The sequence below is a fragment of the Antedon bifida genome, chromosome 2, assembly GCF_963402885.1.
Source record: "Antedon bifida chromosome 2, ecAntBifi1.1, whole genome shotgun sequence".
In the NCBI taxonomy this organism is placed as follows: Eukaryota; Metazoa; Echinodermata; class Crinoidea; order Comatulida; family Antedonidae; genus Antedon; species Antedon bifida.
Window position 1 is genome coordinate 34152919 of NC_136227.1, and position 22636 is coordinate 34175554.

The 22636-nt window shown below is 32.6% G+C and overlaps 1 protein-coding gene across 2 annotated transcripts; it reads left to right on the top strand.

Annotated features, from left to right (window-relative positions):
- Window positions 1-772: 772 nt before the first annotated feature.
- LOC144834796 (forkhead-associated domain-containing protein 1-like) lies at window positions 773-22296 on the top strand. Of its 2 annotated transcripts, XM_078689742.1 has the most exons (28): window positions 773-872; window positions 1651-1762; window positions 3568-4150; window positions 4420-4544; window positions 5004-5237; window positions 5620-5892; window positions 6605-6682; window positions 8116-8220; window positions 8535-8642; window positions 9037-9279; window positions 9677-9875; window positions 10432-10620; window positions 10988-11115; window positions 11453-11542; window positions 12035-12272; window positions 12538-12694; window positions 12979-13085; window positions 13426-13585; window positions 14334-14466; window positions 14652-14790; window positions 14930-14971; window positions 16492-16727; window positions 17274-17546; window positions 17856-17969; window positions 18222-18299; window positions 18422-18493; window positions 19803-19871; window positions 20189-22296. In XM_078689742.1, exons 2-28 carry the CDS (start codon window positions 1667-1669, stop codon window positions 20201-20203), a joined length of 4284 nt encoding a protein of 1427 aa, XP_078545868.1. In that variant the 5' UTR covers window positions 773-872; window positions 1651-1666; the 3' UTR covers window positions 20204-22296. The 2 variants fall into 2 exon arrangements, with proteins under 2 accessions (XP_078545868.1, XP_078545869.1); XM_078689743.1 differs by lacking the exon at window positions 14930-14971.
- The last annotated feature ends 340 nt before the right edge of the window (window positions 22297-22636 follow it).

Genomic DNA, 22636 nt, shown 5'->3' on the forward strand with positions numbered 1-22636 from the left:
TATACTCAAGTCCTAAATCACGAGGTATTATATTCAACGTATATCTGATAAAATAGGGCGTTGGGCTGATTAGCAAGGTTTTTTACCAAAGGTTGTTGTTATGGCAATGGCGTGATGTCTAATCACTAAATAAATATATTTAACTTATGATCATACAGTATCTGTGTTGTGGTACACTATTACAATACATTTCATTTATTATTGTCAAAAAAAATATAGTACATGAAATTATTCTCGTTTGTTCAAAGTTAAAATTCACATAAAACTACAGAAATTAGTAAAATAGACGTTTCTTCCACTCTATCACAGCTCATCCCACCCTTCTTTGGCCTGGGCGTCTCTATTTGTCATTGAATAATATGTTTTTTTAAATGCTTTGATATTTGTTACGATCATTAACATCGGACGATCATTACAGTGGTGACGATATCGTGATTAGGGATCGATGATTCTAGCCTAAATGACGGTCCTGACTTGAAAATACTAGTTTATAGTGTTTCAATTATATGCGGGCTCCTTATTAGAACTCAGGATCGAACGTACTAACTAGAGTTCCTAAAGCTATAATTTTGTCATTTTTAGTGTATGTTTCATTTGGATGTAGCTGAAATAACATTTTGAAAACTAAATAAAAGTATATAGGCCTAAATTAAATTAAACAAATAAATTGCACTTGATTGCACTCATAGCGTTCCATATCTGGGGAGTTGTTTGGTTCCCTTGGAACTACGCATGCGCTATCGACGTTTCTGCGCTGTTTGCTGATGAAAAACGTGAAATGCCGAAAAAATACATAAACAGTTTGAAATCAAACATTATTTTTGTGTAGATTTTATCAAGGTTTCTAGAAAATAATATACGCGAAGCTGAGAGTAAGTATTTGTGTCTGCCAGCAGATTCATATCGGGCTGCTTGTTAATCCGCATCCGCTTCTTCTTACTTAAAATTAAAATATAGTTTAGGCACTAGCCTAGGCTTATTAGCCTAGGCCTAGCCTATCCTACTACTAGTCCTAGTACTATAGTATAGGCCTAGCCTAGCTAGGTCCTAGCTAGTACGTAGTAGTCTAGTCCCGGCCTAGAGTGACGTTCCGCAAATGGGCCGCGAAACATTCCTGAGGGGTGCGCGCGGTATAGCTTGAGAAATTGACAGCCTTTATTTTTTAGAAATTTATATGCAGCTCGCACAGCTAGGCCTAGCCTAGGCTACTTTTACAATAAAAAGTAAATAATTGCTGATTTTTCTTCATCCTGAAAAGTGACATTTTTGTAGCTGGTGGCGTGGATTAGAAGTTACTAGGCTTAGCCTAGTCCTAGATTTATTTAGCGTAATTTTTAAAATTTTTACAATAAATCCCCCAAAAAATAGCAATTTCCAGGAACCTGACCTTTAATTTAGTTAGGCCTCTACTAGCTAGAGCTCAATCAATACTTTTAAAGGCCCAATTTAAGAACACAGATAAAATTACAGATTCATGAAATAGTGTCTTCATACATCTTTTTATTGCTCACATGAAATATGTCTTCTTTTTTTTGGAAAATAAAGCCTATTTAACATACAGTATTTACTGGTGAATATTTATATAGGCCTAGGCCTATTTAGTATTTTCCAACAATTAAACTTTTCTAATGTTTTTTTCTTTATTCCCAGGGGAACATTATAAACAATGGTAAAGGGGTTCTTGAAGAGCACTGAGGGTGTACTACCATTGTCACCAACAGTTACTGTGATTGGACAAGAAAAGTGTGACATTGTCATTCCTGTAAGTCACAAAGTATTTCAATAGAAATTCATTTTTGGAGAAAAAAAAACTTAGTAATAAAAATCTGTCACCAAAAAATTATTACCAGGAGTGAGAAAAAGACTCTGCACTCACTCCATAATACAATGTTGTAAACAAACCATTAAAATGTAACTTTTCCAAACTTCTGGCAAAACTATCTTTTATTATTACATTGTAAGTATTACAGAGTAACATCTACAGTAATCTGTTATGCACTTGTCAATTGTATAATCCACTATACAACCCCCGGGAGAGGTGCGTCATTTGTCCTTATGAATACCATGATGATGCACCCCTGCGTCAAAAATGTGACTTACCTTTAGGTGACCATGACGCACCCATTTTGACGCACTTTGACCATGTTTTTTATGATATTTTGGGTGGTAAAGTGACGGACATTGACACACCTCTCCCAGGGGTTGTATAGTGGGTCATACAATTGACAAGTGCATTAGCACCAGTGAACTTAACTACATTGCCATTAAATAGCAAACCACTAGTTTGCTACTGTACAATAAAAGGCATGATTTCTTTTTAAAATGTTATGCAAGTTACCAATTGTTTTTTGTTTCACCCTAGACCAACCTCTTTCCCAAAAAAATGTTTAAAAAAATGTTAGTATTTTTAAAATTGATTTCAATTGATTTTCTATTAAAACAAAATTCTGCATAGAGGTGAGATTAACACTGCACTGTGAAAGGGTTTATTAAAATGATATTAATATTTATTTGGTTTCATGAAAAAAATTCACTTTGTTTGTAATTACTTCTATTTTATTAATGTTTTATTTATTGTTTTGATGAATCAGTTTCTTGTAGCCAATAGACACAGAATGCTGGCCCCTGAGATTTAGTATGTTCATCCTGCATTATGATTGGATATAATTAAACAAAACAAACATTTTGATTTTGAAAAGCAAACTTTCACCAAACAGTTAGAAACAAATATTTGAATTTAAATCCTTTGACAGAATGACAGACAGTAAATATTGATTTTTTGTGATGCTTCTTCTTTGGTTGGTTGAAGGTTACCCATTAAGACTAACCTTTATCTCTCTGCTCCATTGTATTCAACCATTCAAGTGTTATCTAATATTAAATATGACATCATTTTATTTGCTTCATTTACCAGGGATTTGTTGTGTATGGTTACCATAGCAGCAAACAGTAATACTGTCTGTATTAAAATTGATGCTTGATATTTTTTTAATAACAATAGCTCAAATATTCATTTGACTTAATGCATACAAAATAATTGTACGCATTGGGAATTTGATTCTTAAATTTTAATTTGCCATATACACTAACCACACAAATGTTGTGTTTTGTCATTCAGTACAGTAATATTATTAACACAGTAAAAAGAAAATATGAAATAAACATTTATAGTTGTAGTAAAATTGACAATATAATAATATAACCATAGTATAATTATTACCGGTACTACATACAAATAATTAAGACATTGAAATATTATATCAAAGTGTTTTTAAGTCTTTATTCAAAACTTCTGAATAAATGTTGATGCTATTTTTTATTGATAAAGTATTTTTAAACGTAAAATTAAAGTACTGTATTGAGCTAATAAAGTATATTTTGAGATAGGCCAGGGGTATATTTCACAGACTATAAAATATCTTTTAAAAAATGAAAAATTAGTTTATTTTAATTTATATAGGAGTTCACCCATGCAATCCTAACATCCTATTTTGTTTCCTGGATGTTGCAAATGGTTTCCCTTTGCAAATTGTATATGAAACAATTTACCAATATTTTTTTTTCTAGTCACCTGCTATAGAAGCTCAGCATGCGCTCATCGAATACAGTGAACAAGAGACTTGCTACGTCCTTCAAGATCTCAATACCGCACATGGTACATACGTCAACGAATGCCGCGTCCAGAACGCTGCTGTACGTCTAGCCCCGGGAGACATTATTCGGTTTGGTTATTGTGGTATACCATACCAACTTGACGTCGAGAACGCTCCGCAGGTGACATACCCTCCTGTTCAGCAGCGTGCTGCTTGGAATTCACCGTTAACGACAATAAACCATGAGATACCAATATCAGCGCAAGAGTCCTTCCCGCATTTAAGTTCCTACAATGGTGTTGACCCGAGGACGACTTCTCAATCTCAGTTACCTGCGATCACTGTTCCGTATTCCGTACCAGCCGCACCTTCTGTGACATCATCGGCTTGGTCGTCAACACCATGGCAGCCATCTAGTCAACCTATTACTGTTAACATGGCCCCACGACCGCCAAGGCCTAGGCCCTCGAGTGCAGGCAGTCGACGTGGTAGTGCAGGGGGTGTTAGCACAGTGACACAGGCTAGCCCTACAAATAGTCCCCTTCCACCTAGAAGAGGTAAGTATTATTTTGTTGACATTTTTAACTAAATATTTGCTACAGTAGTTCTACCCTTAGCTTTTAATGAAACCCTGAAATTTAACTGCAAAAGATTAGTTTTATATTTTTTATTAAGATTACACTCTAACTTACTCTAATTGAGTAATGTTGGAATTGAACTTGACTGTCAAGTTATGTATGAAAGCACCAAACTACAGTACCATATATCCTTACTTATTATATAAGTTTCGTTTTTTTTACATTTTTTTTTTCCTATTTAAAACCAGTGACCAGTGGTTGGGTGAGTTCATCTGGAGCACGGACCGTCCTCACATCACAGCAGACCAATCTTAGCGGCAGCCCAAACACTCGTGCATCACCTGTCACAGACATGATGGCGCTACATGAGAAGGTAAGAAGGCCACATAAGAAAAAATATAACAATTTTATAGCTTAATCCCACCTGGAAGCAATGTAAGCCCTCCACAAACAATTTGACCAATCATGATGCGATAAATCATCCAAACCGTCGCTTGTGATTGGTCAACTCACTTGTGTTGCTCCTATGTCTGAGCAAAAACCAATTTCAACTGGTTAAGCTTGGTTCTCACTACGATGTAACGCAAGGACTTAAGCTGCAACACAAGAAATTTGACCAATCACGATGTGATAGATCATCCAAACTGTTGATTATGATTGGTTAACTCACTTCTGTTGCGCCTACATTGTTGCGTTGCGTCCTTTTAGGGAATCCAGTAAAGCGTTCTCTTCGTGTTTGTTGTATTCCATGGGAAAGTGTCCCTTGAATAGGGGTGTACCAAAGGAAGGATGCTACTGTAAATAAAATATTACTATATTTTATTTTCATTAGGAACAAAAGATTTTACGTATGGGAGATGAGATAAATCGTTTAGCTGTTTTTGAAGCAGAATCTCAGCGAAAAGATAGCGTTATAGGATGTTTACGTGATGAGATTGATACACTACACCTACAAATACGAGATAATAATACAGTTGCACCTGATAACAGCTATGCTGAGCATATAAAAACTTTAGAGGGCGATGTTCATATGAAAGAACTTGAAATCAACGCACTTAAAATTCAGGTAATAATTATAATGCTGTAAATATTCTATATTTATTATATTGTAACTTTTATTGTTTTTATGTACTATACCAATCATGTACCAATTATAATTAATGAACTTTAAATATGGTAGTGATGTGCCAAAATATGGTAGTGATATGATGTCATCGTATCCATATATGGGCACATCACATTTTTTTGTCACATAAAGTTTGATAGTGTAGACAGAGCTTAATACATCCAGTAATTGGCTCAGAGCTGTTGGATGTAATTGAGATAGAAAATAAAAGTATATAATAGTTTAATATAAAATATTTTTGGTGTGACGGTGAGTACACAACAAGCCAAACTTGACTGGTGTGCTTCCACATTTATTAATTAAACTTTTTTTTGTTAATTAGATGTCTAAAATGAAACCTGAGAGTTCTGATCCCATGGAGAATGTGGCAACATTACGAAGCATTTTGAACACTCGCGAAAAAGAGTTAGTTTCCCTACGACTTGAAGTGGAAAAGTTAAAGAAGGAGCGCGCATCGACTGCGACGTTGCTGACATCATTAAATCGTGACATGAACAACAAAGAGACGGCTGTGAACCGCATGAAAGGAGAAATAGAAATCGTAAAGAGAGAGCTGCGAGAGAAGGATGTTGCTCTGTCTGCCATGACTGCAAAGGTACGTTCTATTAAATATGTTGTTTGGCTTACAAGTCCAAGGTCCTTTTATCACTATTCAGATGTCAGGAGGGGTCAACTAGCCAATAGCTGTACTGTTACACCTCTCTATGAATATGTTTATTAAGCCTAGAACGGTTGTTATAGCCAATACAGTTACCTCCCGAGTAGTTTCTAGGAATATGTTTAGGCCAAAATAATAATGATTATTTATTTATTATTCAACATCTTTATCCCGGATTACACAATCAGGTAAATGAAAAACCTGTTTTACATTGTGGTCCTGTCTTAAATACAAATAAATTGGGGGGAAAATAGAGTATACAAAAATGGTGCAATACCTTGTTGAGTAGTTTCTAGAAATATGTACATTAAATGTTTTTATTTGTCAACAACACCTGTTGCACTATCATTGTTGTTTAAATCATTCATATGTCATGGGGTGTCCCCTTTTTTTTTTACAAAGGCCTTTAATTATAATAAATTAATTACAGCCATTTATTGAAATATAGATTTTTTTAGTTAAAATGTTAAAGATTTTTCGGGAGGCTATAACATGATACTGTACTTCCATTGCATGGATCATTTTGCATTAAATTAAAACAAATATGGGCATGTTACACTTTTCTGCCATATTTATTCATTATTCATTTTTTTTCATATCAACTTTACATTCCTATAACTATGTCATCTATGTGTCTATGTATGTACAGTTTTCGAGAGTTAGAGAAACAAAAAAACATGAAGAAGAAATGGCATTAAAGAACAGGGAGATAGTTACATTAAAACATGTAAGTTTTAGAGGTGTGTCCACACACGTTTCTAGAAGTATGTTCACACATGTTTCTAGAGGTGTGTTTACACACGTTTGTGTGAAAATAACATGTGTGCAGTCTGAATTAAATTTTTTTTTCATTAACCAGCAAACTGAAATAGATTCTAAGAAACAAGAAGAAATTGAAAAACAAGACAAACAACTTTTCTCAATTAAGAGTGTAAGTTGGTCTAAATATGGAAGTTGCCATATTTGATCATCACCTTATTTGGTCGTTACCATATTAGGTCATTGCTTCTGTTCTTACCACTGGCACATGTGTAACAAAGCATTTTTTAGTTTATAGAAATAATTTTTATTTTAAAAATAATAATAATTTAAATTTCTAATCTGATTTGTTTTAGTCTAGCCTTCAACTAAATTAAAATTGTATTTTTGCAAAGTTCAAGTTTTTTTTAAATGAAAATACCTAATCAACAAAGAATTTTTAACCAACATAACCTATCTAAATAATATAAAAGTGCTTAGTGTCACTTTAATATTGCATACAATTAAATAATTTATTACACATAAGAATATAAATAAATGTTTAATCACTTGATTACTGTTTTTTTTTACAAAATGTTTATTTTTAAGTTATTGCAAATTAATTGGAATACAAACAAATGAAAAATTATTGTCAATTTTACGCTTTTTACTAATATCTTACTATATTTTTATATATTACTTATCTTATAATGTAATATATTCTCAGTTGTTCAGCTTATATTACTCACAGAATGTTTGCATGAATTTGCGTTTTTTCTATCATACAATATTTATCGTAACAATTTTACTCTCATCTCATCTTATGTTATTATATACATATGCTGCATTTTCATAATGTTATTGTTGCATGAATGTTATCTTTCATCATACCAGAAGAATCAATTTCAGTTTACTGAATGATCACTTTTTTTTTCAACAAATGAATTGTTTTGCTTTTATTTTGTATTTATGCCAATAATTCTAAATTTTTCTTTAAATGTTTTAATAATCTTTTGAAAATGCTTATAGTACCACTATGCTGCCAAAATCTGTAAAACTAAACACTGCAAACTAGATTTGTTAACAAAAATGTGTTCTTCGTTGCTAATGTACTGTAAGTCTCATGAAATAAAGTGATTATGAGTGGAGTTGTGGCTTGGTAGTTTTAATGCTTGTCTTACAATCCCAGGAACCTGGGTTAAGATCCTGATGATGTCAAGATTTTTTCCCATGACAAAAAGCAGCTCCACTCTCAAAGACTTGTAATAAGATGTAGAGGGTCTTGTGTATATGTTTGTCTTGTGAACAGGATTTCCACCTATAAGAAGGATAGTGAAGTTTGCTTATGGTTATCGTAATGACAATACTGTATGATTTTTTTTAAATGATCTAATAAGATTATGTTTGTTTCTTGTTGAATAGAAATTAAAAGGTCTAGAGAACAAGATTGAGGAGCAGACAAGATTGACAGCAACTAAGCAACAAGAAATTGATGATCTTATAGCAGCTGCCGAGAACGAGAAACAGGTAACAAAAACAAAATTGTATTATTGTTATGGTTTTAACCACATCACAAAGTAATTTCCCCAATGATCGTGAAATCAAAACTGTACTGGGTTCCTGCTCCTAACATTCATCCATTGTCAAAGGTCAAGCGCCCGTAGCCTGCCATGCTTCGATATTTAAACATGTGTCCATTCTATACCCACAAACATAAACTAGTCTAAAGCTCTGTCTACACTATCAAACTTTGTATGACAACAACATGTGCTGTGGCCATATATGGACATGATGATGACTTTTTTTGCCTTTTTGTTTCATAATTGTAATCTTGTTTTAAGGTTCATATGGCAATGAAGACTGAGGTAGAACAGTCAAAGTCTCAATTGGGAGAAATGGAGATAGCAGAGAGAGCATTAAAAGCAGAAGCTGTAGAAGCAGAAAAGAAAGTAAGAACATAAGTAAATGAAGGAAGGAAGGAAAAGAATTTTCTCTTGCAAACAAAAATGGATAATGTTTGAATGCCATGTGGCAATAAACAAGATTTTAAAAACATTCCATATTTGGATATAGTACAATAAATGATGTCATTTAGATGCAGATGCTGTGTTTGACAAGCTTTAATCATTAATTCTCCATTTGGTCTGAGCCGACAGAGCTGATACATAGTGTGTATACACATAATATTTCAAGCAAGATTATAGCATTTTATATAAATATTTTAGCATCTTTTCTATCTACAACAAGGTGTGCAAACAAACGTTTTAACTTTTTTTTTCCATTTAGTCTACTGTTTTTATTCCAATAGAATTTTGTTTATTTATCTTTGGTTTTCTTTATTAGTATGAGCGCTTGAGATCACGCATTCTTCAAACTACATTCTCAGCTCCTGGATACAAAATGCCAGATGCTGATGAAACAGACGACGATGTTCTTGTTAATACGATGAAAAAACTCATTAATGAACGAACTGAAGTAAAAAGCAAAATAAAGGAGATGAAAGAATCTGTAAAAAATGTGGAAAGTTTCAAGAAAGAAGTAAAGAGTAGTGTGAAGGCTTTAAAGCAACATTTAACACAATCAGAGGTAAGATTCTCTGAGACATTTGATAGATCCATGGAGACGTCGTGATGAGATACTCAGAGAGTACCATTGCTAGTGGAAATCCCTATTAAAAGAAATGTCAGTATGTATGGATGTCAGTTTAAATATTTTAGTTTTCCATTTCCGTTGCATTTCATATCCTCCAGTCTAAGATAAGAGTTGATAAGGGTTTGTAAGACATATACACCAACTCAATAAACATTTAAGTATTTCTCTTAAATTGTATTCACTTAGATAGAAGATTTCTTTTTGATTTTAACTTTTAACGGTAAGTGTTTCCCTTAGCCTAAGTGTGAATGGTGAATACAGCCACTGGTATTTACACTTTACGCTAGCCTTTAATTTCAATAGATCTAAAGGTATCCTTTTTTTGACACAGAAACGTCTTGAGGAGGGCGGCAGATCTTGCAGTCATTTACGAGATGAGGTGAAGCTGCTTCAGTCGGTCACAGTTGAGGAATCGCTGCAGGGAGTGAGAGACATTATAGCCATGGTGATGCAGGATGAGTTGGCATGGCAACAGGAGTATGAGTCGGCTCTTGAAAAATGTGGCTGTGATGTGAAGTCAGCTGATGAATGTAAGACTTGTTTGATTTCAATTTAGATTTTTATTTCAAACAGTAAAATAAAATGCTTATTAAATTCTTAAAGATTTCAGCTCATCTCATTCCTTCTAATTATTTCAGTTGTCAAACCTAGCTCAATATATATATATATATATATTATTTGGCAAGTTGTAAAATCATCCGTGCCTATGGGCTTCTTTGCTCAGGCACCAGAGATCTGGAACTAACTCCCTTGTTTCATCCATTACACACCATCACCTTTTCAATTCAAATCTCTCCTGAAAACTCACCTTTGTCAATAATTATTCTTTTCATATTGTGCTGTGAGACTCCGGTAAAGGGTGCCTTATAAATGTTCAATATTATTATTATTATATTAATATTACCTTCATATTCCCCTACACTGCTGTTGATCAATCTTTATTTTCGCTTTTCTCTTAATTAGAAATTTAAAACAAAATACTTCATAGACAAGGTATCCTATCATGATAATATACATTTCCATGTAATACACTCTCTCTTTGAAATGAGTAATAACCGTATTTTTAACATTATTTTCTCTTCATAGCCATGAGTGATTTTATACTGAAATTAAACAGTAAATGTGATACCTTGATCAAGGATAAGGAAGTGATCACCAACAAGTTGAGTACGATAGAGGAGAAGGTTCGATCTGAAACCCAAGCTGAAATACAAAAACTGACAACTGAACACAAACATACACTTGAGGATCAGCTTGAAGAACTACGTCTGGAAAGTAAGAGGATAAAAATTAATTTCTTATTTTTATTTAAGGCTAGAGACTGTTATGCTTACCTAATGTAGTAGTAGAGATGCTTTTAGCCATAGTGATTTAGTTCCCTTTTTGTGTCCTGCCAACTTACAGGACTTGTGAAACTAAAAATAATCATTAGGCTAAATTTTAAAAGAAAATTCAAATTGTAAGATCAAATAAAATCCATTTTTTCAATAAGTTCCATAAATTTAAAATGACAATTGACATTTGAAAATCAAATAAAATCCATTTTTTCAATAAGTTCCATAAATTTAAAATGACAATTGACATTTGAAAATCAAATAAAATCCATTTTTCCAATAAGTTCCATAATAATTTTTTTCTGAAGGTGAAAAGAAATTGGAAGCAGCAATAGAGGAAAGCAAAAAGTTAGAAGTGAAGAAGCAAGAAGAAAATGAGAAGATGAACCAAACAAAGATAAAACAACAAGAGACAAGTTTAGAGGAATTAAGAAAAGTAAGCTTCCTCCTTTAAGCTTTGTTGCCTTTGGAGGCAATGCAAGTGAGTTGACCAATCACAAGCAACAGTCGGATGATTCATTGCATCGTGATTGGTTGAATTACTTGCAGAGCGCCTATGCCGTTGCTTTGAACCAAGCAAAGTTTTATTCTTGAACAAGAAAATTAGAAGAATTAGACAAGGATAGGCTTCCTGTTCTGGTCATATAAAATGTCTTTGAAATCCTCATATTTGATCGTTCTGAAAAAAAATGATCTTGGAATGTTACTGAATTTTAGCCAAGTAATATTAATTACTGTTTTATGGTAATTTAAAATGTTGTTTTTTCTTTCAGACACTTGTTGAAAAAAGTGCCAGTGAAGACAGATTGTCTCAAGTCGAAAAAGATCTAAGAAGTGAAATTAAATCATACAAAGAAAATGAGGTTGGTGTCATTTTTACTGCAGTATTCTCAGTTACTGCATGTATATTTTTTTCTTCCTCAACTTGTATGAATCTTTTTTTCATAATTTTCTTTGTGATATTTTGTTATAATATACTTTACTTATAATAAACTTTTCTCTGTAAGGTCCCTGCAATGTAAATATATATTGCTGAATAATTGTGAATGTGTATCATCATAGCTTCAAACTGCTCATCCTTCCTCCATAGAATGTTTAATTTGCCAATTACAATCTGCTATATTTTTCAACCACCACCATTTAAACTTATTTTAATTTTAACCGGTGGCCATGACTTAAAGTTTGTTTAACAAACTTATTTTGGCCTCCATCCACACACCACCTTATCCTAATTTTGTTATTTCAATTATCGAATACTATATTATTTATCATGTGATTGTAATATTTTGTGTGTGGAAAACCAATAAAACAAACAAACAATTTGTTTCAATTTTAATTGGTTATTGCTTATGTAGGATAAATTAAAAGAGGATTTAATTGCAAAGGAAGAAACAATGAGATCAGAAGCGAGCAAGCTATTGGAAGAAATGACAAAACTGAAGGAATCTCACTCAAAAGATGCTGCTGCCTTCAAAGAAGAGGTCCGACAACACGGCCTCACAATCGTATCGCTGGAACAGAAAGTTACCAAGTACAGCAAAGAGTGCAAAGACTTAAAGAATGAACTCAAGATTAGCCAAGAACAATTAGAAGGTAATTTAGATTCTATTTGTATACTTTATATTCAAAGAGTGCTGTCCCTGTAGGTGCAGTAATACTGAAAAAGAAGCTAAAATCTAAATTTGTTTTAAAGTAAAATATCATATTTATGAATTAATACATTTTTACAGTATGTACATGTGTTAAAAATAAAGTTTATAAATCTCATGGAATGCCTAACAAGCAAATACAAAATAACTTTACTTCTTGTAGAGTCAGTGTGTTACAGCATTGTATAACCTTTGTTCTCATCTTACAGACAAATCTAAACAGGCCAGAGAGGCTGTAGCCAAGCTGAGAGAGAAGCAAGCAAAGGAGGCCTTGGGAGCTAAGCCTAAGATTGCTCCTAAGCCTGTGATGATAAATGGAAATGTAGCAGACGTTATGGCCATGGAACGTCTTATTAATGTTCTTAAGTAAGCCTAAAGAATTTATTTTAAATACTACATAGCAAATATATTCTTCTTGTGTCTTTCCAGGTATTCTTCCCGGATACTGGATATTTTTCAAATTAGAAATCAGTAAATTTTAAATAGTATGGAAATGCTCTTTTCTAATACTGTCCCAATAATAATAAATTTGCACTTATTAAGTGTATGCGTAAAACCTATGTGCTTCAGAATAAATCTCATGTACAAAAACACTTAATTATCAATATTTTAATATTATTTAATGTTTTTAAATCTTGTGGTTTGTTTAGAAATGAGAACAATGATGTCAAACAAGAAGCTCAGAATCGTCAGGAGATCATTAACGGTCTGAGACGAGATCTTGCTGGGGCGTCAGCAAGGTTGTCAGACATGACAGGTAATTAAAGTCCTCTTTTCTTGATAGAACCTAAAATTGTAAGAATTTTCAATTTGTTTCTCTCACCATAAAGCTAAATCTCTCCTGTTTCCAATTACTGTAAGACTCTGTTAGCAGTAAAGTCCAACTCGGACATCGACGTACGATGCCCGATGAGTTGTCTCGGTGCGAGAAAAACATGTTTAATGTTCCCCTGACGACCTAAAAACTATGTCTGACGCTCAAGACGACTTGTCTCATCTGGATTCAACTCAAACAGCACCGACAAGTCAAGACGAAACATCTGACTTTTTTTTAAGTTAAGTAGATTCATAAAATTTGTTGTGATTTGTTATTTTAGGAGAACTAAGTGAAAAACAGAAACAACAGATGGAAAACAATCGAGTTGTGATGAGGCAACAAGACGCAGAATTGAAAACACAACGCCAACAACTTATGAAGTTGTCTGAACTTGTGGACACAAAAACTGCCGAGATCAACTCATTGAAGAAAGAACTTGAGTATGAAATTTAGTTTTAATGAGAAATATTTTATGCCTTGTGAGGCGCCTCATACCCAATGTAACTATTTACTGATAATTGGGTATGAGGCGCCTCATACCCAATGTAACTATTTACTGATAATTGGGTGTGAGGCGCCACATACCCAATGTAACTGACTGGTTACTGATAATTGAGTATGAGGCGCCTCATACCCAATGTAACTGACTGGTTACTGATAATTGGGTATGAGGTGCCACATACCAAATGTAATCTGACTGGTTACTGATAATTGGGTATGAGGTGCCACATACCAAATGTAATCTGACTGGTTACTGATAATTGGGTATGAGGCGCCACATACCAAATGTAAGTGACTGGTTACTGATAATTGGGTATGAGGCGCCTCATACCCAATGTAACTGACTGGTTACTGATAATTGAGTATGAGGCGCCTCATACCCAATGTAACTGACTGGTTACTGATAATTGAGTATGAGGCGCCTCATACCCAATGTAACTGACTGGTTACTGATAATTGAGTATGAGGCGCCTCATACTCAATGTAACTGACTGGTTACTGATAATTGAGTATGAGGCTCCTCATACCCAATGTAACTGACTGGTTACTGATAATTGAGTATGAGGCTCCTCATAACCAATTTGGTATGAGGCGTCTCATACCCAGTGTAACTGACTTACTGGTAATTGTTTTCATATTATCAATTTATACTTTTCTTTTTCTACTTATACAATATCTTTTTAATAGGACGCATAGTAAAGATCTAGCTGAACATAAAACTACATTAACAAGTTCTGCTAATGAGGTTATCCAATTACGGGATCAACTTGCGGCAGAACAAGAGAATAAAGCGAGGGCGCTACAACAGGTTCAGAAAGAGGTACTGTACATTCAATATAAGTTTACAATAATCGTAATTTTTTTTTAAACAATTCATAATTTTGGATTCAACTAACCCAACAATTATTTCATTTATCTTGCCATATCAAATTTATAAAAAAATAAATTGAAACATGAAAATATTTAAAATTGTTAAAGACTCAATATATTTATTATTTAATGAAGGGTTTGATCACAAGTGAGCTGTCGTCAGTTGGCGCTCAGTGTCGTGGAGAGAGACATGAACAAGTTATCAGCAGGCAGCGAGAGGCTCTTGCTGAACTCAGGTCAAGGATCAAAGGTCTAGAGGTCAACAGACCAGCACGTAAGTATTTTTTATTAGAAACTATATTTTTTATTTCTTTTGATTAGCTTTTTAACATTTTACTTCAAAATACTTTACATAAAATGTTAATAAAAAATGATTTATAATTTTAAAATGAAATCGTTTTTCTATTTTGTAGCGCCCTTGTCAAATATAGTTGGTACAGATTCTCTTATTATTGGTAAAACAAATTTAAATTTATCATAAAAATTAATTTCTCAAACATTTACATTTCGTAGATTTGCTTCGGTTCTATGGTCAATAGAATTCATATCATTGTTTTAAATTTAGATCACAGGTCATAGGTCATCATATTGTGAACAGTAATTGGAGATAAATTGGGTTATTAACATTTAAAAATTGTTTTTTCATATATTTTCAACCAGTAGTGTATGTTTAGTATTAATATACCTATATACCAATAACATTGGTATAATATAATATACCAATACCTATATTTTTTTTCTCTTTTTTTGTGGTTTAAATTCTTCATCTCAGATTTCAATCCTGTCATTCTATCAGATGGTATATTGCCTTAATTTACATATTACTTATTTACATATTACTTATTTGCATATTACATATTTGCATAGTATTAATCATATTGCTTATTTTTATATTGCTTTGCTTTATTAGTATTTATTATATTAATCAATTATTGCATAGTAGTATAGTACACTGTAAACTCTGTCTACACTATCAAACTATTTTGACCAAAAAAAAGTGTGATGTGCCCAAATATGGTAGTGATATGACATCATCATGTCCATATATGGGCACATCACATTCTTTTTGTCACATAAAGTTTGATAGTGTAGACAGAGCTTTACAGCCTGACAAATATTATTGGCATAACTTGACACCAAACAACCATTTTACACATTTGTTTTAATTTATAATACGGTATATAATTGTCTTTTTCAATTACATTTGTTTTAGACTAGTTTTGTTTAAATATATGTGGTAGAAATAATGATGCTTTTTGTATGAAAAAAAGTTATGTGAAATCTGCACATACATTTCTATAAAACTTTCAAATATAAAAATGTCAACTCCATTTAAATGCTAGCGACGTTCAATTTATTTGGTAGCTATACTTGGAAAACCTTTGCAAACAATGCTACAGTGAATCATTTTATTTTCTTTTTATTTTTTATTTTTTTATTTTTAATAAATAAACTGATTTTAGCAAAACACAAGATTTATTTACAAAATTACACCTCTATGAATTCAACATAAAGATGTATTTTCCCTCAAAAATATGAAAAAGGAAGATAAGTATTAAATTAAAAAAAACTTTGAATAAGGCATTTTACAAGTTAATCATTTATGTAGAAAAAAAATAAGTAAAAAAAAGTAAATTATTAAATTCAATTTGACTATTTTTTGTTTAAAATTACAGTTTTTTCAGGTAAATTATTTTTTTCCTGATCCAATTTTTGGTTAAAGTAAATAACTATTATGTGACAATAAAATGGCATATTCAACACACAAAAAATGTACAAAAACAAATATTTTTTCAGGGGGACAATACATCTTTAAAGTATTTTACTCACAATCAGCAGTTGTAATCTTTATCATTATTCATTTTATTGTGAAGTCGTTCACCTTTGGTAATATATATTTTTGTGTTTGTGTTTGTTTTTTATTTTTGTGTTTTTATTTGATTATTCTTTACTTATATAATTATGTTGTTTTTAGTACCAACTCATGACCAAGCTCTACAACAAGTCATTCTACTGAAAAAGGAACTTGCAGAAATGCGTGCCAAACAAGCGGAAGTCACGGACGTAAATAACCACACTCCCGAGTCTATTCTTCACCGAGAGGTAGCACGGGCTAGAGGGTCACTTGACACCATGTCAGGGTCAACGACCGCTGTAGAGAGAAGCGCTCGGGTTGAGACCCAGCAGGCTATGGAGCATAGTGAACGAACAGTACGTAAAAAAAAATTATGATTTGCGATGACCTGTGACCTATGACCTATTTATGTCATGTTAATTCATTGTCTGCTGAGGGACATGTTTCCTCACTCTATTCATGGAGTAAAGAATACTTTACTCCATGCTCTATTCCTGAACACACATTTGCCATTTTCTAGGTCTGAAGAGACCAACATTAATGTTCCTATGTCGCAAATCAAAATCTTCCTAATTTATTATAAAGAGATTGATTGTATGTCACAGAATATATTAAAGAAGTGTCTGCACATGCTTACAAACAAGTCAGTGTTGTGATAACTTCAGTAAATAATCAAATTCATTTCATTTATTTTGTCAATACGGATAAACATAACAAAACCTGTGACGGTGACACGATCAAACAAAAGCAAACTCAATTGCTGTACAAGTTTTCTCTGCCATCACGGACAAATTCACTCCGCTGCAAATTTTCTAAATGTGTTTTACAGACAGTCACTTGATGTAATTGAAAACTTTATTAACTATTATTTAGTTATGTAGACTGTTTTACTTTGTTCTTAGTATTTAGATCTAGCACAGACGTGTGCGAGTTTACTTGGCCTCGGTGAAATCAGCGGCCAAGACAGCATGACGCATCTACCACAGGATGAGCGTGAACGACTGGTGAATGATCGACAGCGTGCCAACGAAATCATCGCAAGTCGAATTAAAGTGCTGAACCAACGTCTTGATAGGAAGGATGAAATATTACGAGATTATGAGAAAGATTTAGAAAGATTACGAGAAGCGGAGAAAGTTGCTGATGAAAAGTCAAACCAAGTGGAATCTCTAGCTGTAAGACTCTGTCCACATTATCAAACTCTATGTGATGTGCCCATATAAGGACATGATGATGTTACATCACTACCATATTTAAGCATATCACTACCATATTTGGGCATATCACTGCCATATTTGGGCACATCACACTTTTTTGTCAAACTAGTTTGATAGTGTAGACAGAGCATTAATCTATTGCCTCAGACTTTACAAATTCTGAATTGATTCTATTGCCCCGCCCCTAATGTATTCCAACCAATCAGCGAACTTCAATTTAGGTCATTGTGCAAAGGTTGATTTTGATTTAAATTTGATTACGTTTAGGATGATGTCAGAGGGCGCTCAGAAGAAACGCATTATTTGCGAGAAACATTGAGGCGGACACGGCAACAGCTCGATCAGGAAAAGCGTCTGAATGGAGCAATCAAATCGAAGAAGGTAACAACACTAGTGAATAACTATAACTACACCTGTTAAGTCAGTCTCTTATTGTGAACTTTTACCTATTGGTCAGAAAGAGACATTACTGTTTTGAATATTTAGAAGATATTCTTACTCGCTTAGCCTCTATGCTCTAGTTAAAGAAATGTTAATTACCAATTACAGTATTACATAAGTTTGTACCACACCATACTGTTTATAATGTTAGTTATTCAGTACATTTAACAATCATCCATTGTTTCTTTCCAGACATTTCACTTGGAGAATGACGAAAAGGCGCCTCAAATGTGGCCAAAACATAAATGCTTTGATGACCCTAAACCAAAGGTACAGTATGTCACTCAACTTAGTATCATTGTCATCATCATAAAATTATCATTTCCACATATAAATATTCATTTATCATTTTTTATATTTTTGAATCAGAAATTATGAATTTGAATTTTCAGAAAGAAGCAAAATCCAAGGCTGCCAAGAACAAAATTGTCCGTAAAAACTATGAAATTGAAACACTGAAAGCAGTAAGTATTGTGTTGAAGATAAATGTTCGTCATATATCGTTATTATTGTCACAATCATTATCACCCTTTTCACCATTTTCACAATTGTCACTAATTCACTAAAATCATCCTCATCATTATATCCACCACATCATCATTGTTGTCATTTACACATTTCACTACTATTTTTTTTATTTCTGAAATATTACATCCATATCACAACAAGCAAAAACAAAAAGTTAGCTCTAACAACAGTGAAAAGAAAAAAAAGCAAAAATCTTGTCTTTAATATTCATCTAATTATCAAACTCCTTTATTAAAATTGTTTATATAAAGTTATTACTATTTTTTATTTTACTAAGAAACAAAATCGGAAAGTGAAATTCAAAGAGGTTAGCCTGACTAAAGTCAAATTATTTTAAAGTGATTCTCATTGAGCATAAGTGGTGCCAGATTAAGATCAAAATCATGAGGAATCATTTTTTAATTAATTTTTCTTTAGCTATTAATTGTGTATGCTTAAGAAATTACTTATATTGATGAAAGTATGTCAGCATTGCAATTGGTGTCATAGAATCAATGAATTTCTCAAAATAGTTTGCATAGGTGTGTTTGTTTGTGTTTAGTAGAGATGTCTGCATGATTGTTTCTGAGAAAATATGGAATATTTTACTTTGACAAAATAGTAAATTATCAAGTGCTTCACATTATTTTTAGTTGCTCTAGGGAGGTTATGCGTTATTATTGTAGCGTAGCCTTTTATTTTGCAATATCATAGAGTCATTGAATTTCTCAATTTCAGTTTCATTTGTTTGTTTGTGTTTTAGTGGAGATGTCTGCATGTTTTGTTTCTGAGAAAGGGCAGGGTTTTACTTTTAATTACCATTATTTAATAATTAATCAAATTAATGACAGCTTCACATTATGTTTAGTTGCTCAAGTACGATTATGTATTTGTTATAATTGCAAGATAACCTTTTTATTTTATAGTAGTAGTTTTGTTTTTAAACTAACAAAACTAGAAACAATTAGTTTTGCTTTTTAATTTGTTTGATTTAGGGCAATAGTAATTACTTTAACAGCTTATCCTGTAGCTTGCATGATATAATGTCTGCTTTTATGATCTGTCTTGTTCTTTGTTTATTAACAGTGAAGTCAATAATGAGAAACTCTTTCTGTCATTTTCTAAGGACTGCCAGTACTTGCCATTCCATTTTCTACCCAATTCATATATACAGTATATGCATAACTAACAACGGAGACTTTAATGTATTTTTAATATAAAATTATCTATATTAAAATTCAAATCTTTTTGTATTTGTTCTAACAGGAGTTGAATGCCCGTGATGAACAGCTATGTGATACAACAACGCGTCTTATTAATTTGGAAAATGCAGTTGTGAGTATTCCAAAAATGCTTTTAATGGATGCACATTGTGTTGACCAATAATGTTATTAATTGTAATGAATTGATTATTATTGATTGTATTGATTATTCTGTAAAATTAAAAAGCAACATTTTATTTTTAATAGATTAATTTTATATTGGACAATTGATTTTTGTAGTTGTATTAGCTGATTAATTGTTTAATAGTTGAATTGAAATATTTTCTTTCAAATCACATATTTTAGTTATTTTCCAATCAATAAGTTGATCATAATCGATTGATTTATTTGTATATTTAATAAATTATTTTTATATATTTTTTTTTTCAGGCACTTGCGAATTAGATGAGTTGTATGTATATGGTTAGACCTGCCCGAAGTTTGTAGTTATTGTCTTTTTTATGTTGTCCTCCACCAGCGTTTCAATCTTTGTTTCTAGCTGAAGTATTATACTTATGAAACGCCATGTGTGCCAAAATGTTTAACTTTTTACCACTATTATGTCGAAATGCTGTCTAGAACATAGACCAGTATATGGTTATTCAATCAAATTGAAGTCTAACAGAAGAATTCTTACCATTGTGCAAGTAGAGAATTTTAAAAAAGATTTTAATCAAGCAAATGGGATGGTAGTATTAAGAATTAGTTGGTGTTATTTAGCGTATGACTTTAATAATGAGTGGAGTTTAGTGTTTAATCTCCTAGAGGCTTAGCAAATCCAAGCTAATGCTTTTTCTTTCTCATAAACAGCTTTACTGCTAAAGAATTGTAGAGAACCCTGTATGTATGTTTATCTTACATTTATGTAGAGTATCGTGTGAAAGATTTACGACATACTTTTATTTTATTATGTAAGAGAATCTTTGTGTGTTTTACAAACTTTGTTATTTCATGAATAGCCATTAGACTATGCAGCTATTGAGTCTAACAGTCATTCTGCACATGCACAGAATGATTGTTAGACTCAATAGCTATGCAATTTATTGTGTAATGTTGTGTTAGAAACATACCATGATTAAGATAGTCTGATTACATTATTAGGCTTACCATTCCTTGGCAATACGCTTAAAAAACAAATAACTAATAATAAATAATTATTAATATATCTAATCATGTACAAATTAAAATATATCATTGATATACATAAATTGATTATATTTATGAAATTTGAAGTATAATTTAGAAACTGTACTTTAAAATATTATTGTGAATTATGTATATAGTATAGTAAGAAATGCAATAGAGTTTAATGGTCTCATCTAATAATTGAAGATGTACTATCATTTTAATTTATGTACTAGTAGTAATAATTATAAGGTAATTTTTACATGTGTATGTTCATCATTGAAGTTAAATCTTTATTACTTTGATATCATAAGATACCTTGACAAGAACAGATTATGTTAGATGGCTGTTCATACATAGGGTGTGTGGCGCAGTGTGTTGGACGTTCGACTACTGATCGTGAGATCGAGGTTTGAATCCAACTCCCGTCGCATTGCTTGTATCCTTAGGCAAGATACTTTATTTACGTTTGCCTCTCTCCACCCAGGTGTGTATAAATGGGTACCCTGTTAGATCAAGACACAACTTTGTTGTGCAGCAGCTAGCAGATTACTAGCTGCATTATGGGAGTATGTTTCCATACGTGTTTGATCAGGAAAAAATGACTGGGGTAATAATGTCAGTGCTTAGAGGTTTCACAACATTAGGCGCTATATAAATCTAGGATATTATTATTATTATTTAGTTAACCTGTATTGTGTGTGCTTATTGTATTCCGTCCCATAAATCATGACGCAAAGTCATTTGGCACGCCATAGATAGATATGACGTGCTACTATAATATTCATAAATTCATTCTTTAGAAGAGAATTAAACGTTTATAAAACCTTGAAATCCAATCATTGATTATGAAAATTAATAAAGACTACGTATAAAACTTGGTTTCCACTACTATGCAACGCAAGGATGTAAGCGCAACGCAACTTTTAACCAATCGCAACCGATGGATTATTTGTATTTTCGCTTGTTATTAGTCAACACGCTTGCATTGTGCTTACGTCATTGCGTCCAAAGTGTGACGATAAAGCTTGGTTCCCACTAGAGACGAAACGCAAAGACGTAGACGCAACGCAAGCGATTTAACCAATCACGCGCTACTGTTCGAATAATCCATCGCTTGTGATTGGTCAAATCACTTTGCGTTGCGTCCTAGTGGGAACCAAGCATAACGAAAGGTTACTTCAACCTAGTAATGCCTTGAGATCAATATTGAAACAAATTAAATAAATATTACAGTTAGTAATTAGTTCTACTACTAATGAGAATGAAATACCATACTCTAAGAAGTAGCATTGTTTGAAAAAAGAAGACAGGTCTATAATTATATTCATAAACTGTGTGTTGATGTTTATAAAAAATGAACAAAATACATATTTCGTTGACTATAGGCCTTTGGTTGTGTTTTATATGTTTGTATTATTCACACAATAGACAAAAAGAATTATTATTGGCTGAATTTATAGGCCTATTTTGTCGAACCTTTTCAAAATGGTATATGAACTGAATCCGGATCAATGTCAACCCAATTCCCCTCCCATGCCCTAATCTGACATATTCCCCGACCATTTCCAGCTTACTGCATTCTTATTCCTTAGGACGATCGAAACATTTATCAAAACGTTGAACTAACATAGGCTACCTGGTGTATTACAAATTAGTCCATTGGACGCAAAGAACGACGTAAGCGCAATCGCTCGTCGCGAATGACAAGCT

Coding starts and splice junctions, on each gene's coding strand:
- LOC144834796 (XM_078689742.1), top strand. CDS start 1,667: ATGGTAAAGGGGTTCTTGAAGAGCACTGAGGGTGTACTACCATTGTCA. Junction 10,621..10,987: donor TGAAGAACTACGTCTGGAAA/GTAAGAGGATAA, acceptor TTTTTTCTGAAG/GTGAAAAGAAATTGGAAGCA. Junction 16,728..17,273: donor TGGAGCATAGTGAACGAACA/GTACGTAAAAAA, acceptor CTTTGTTCTTAG/TATTTAGATCTAGCACAGAC.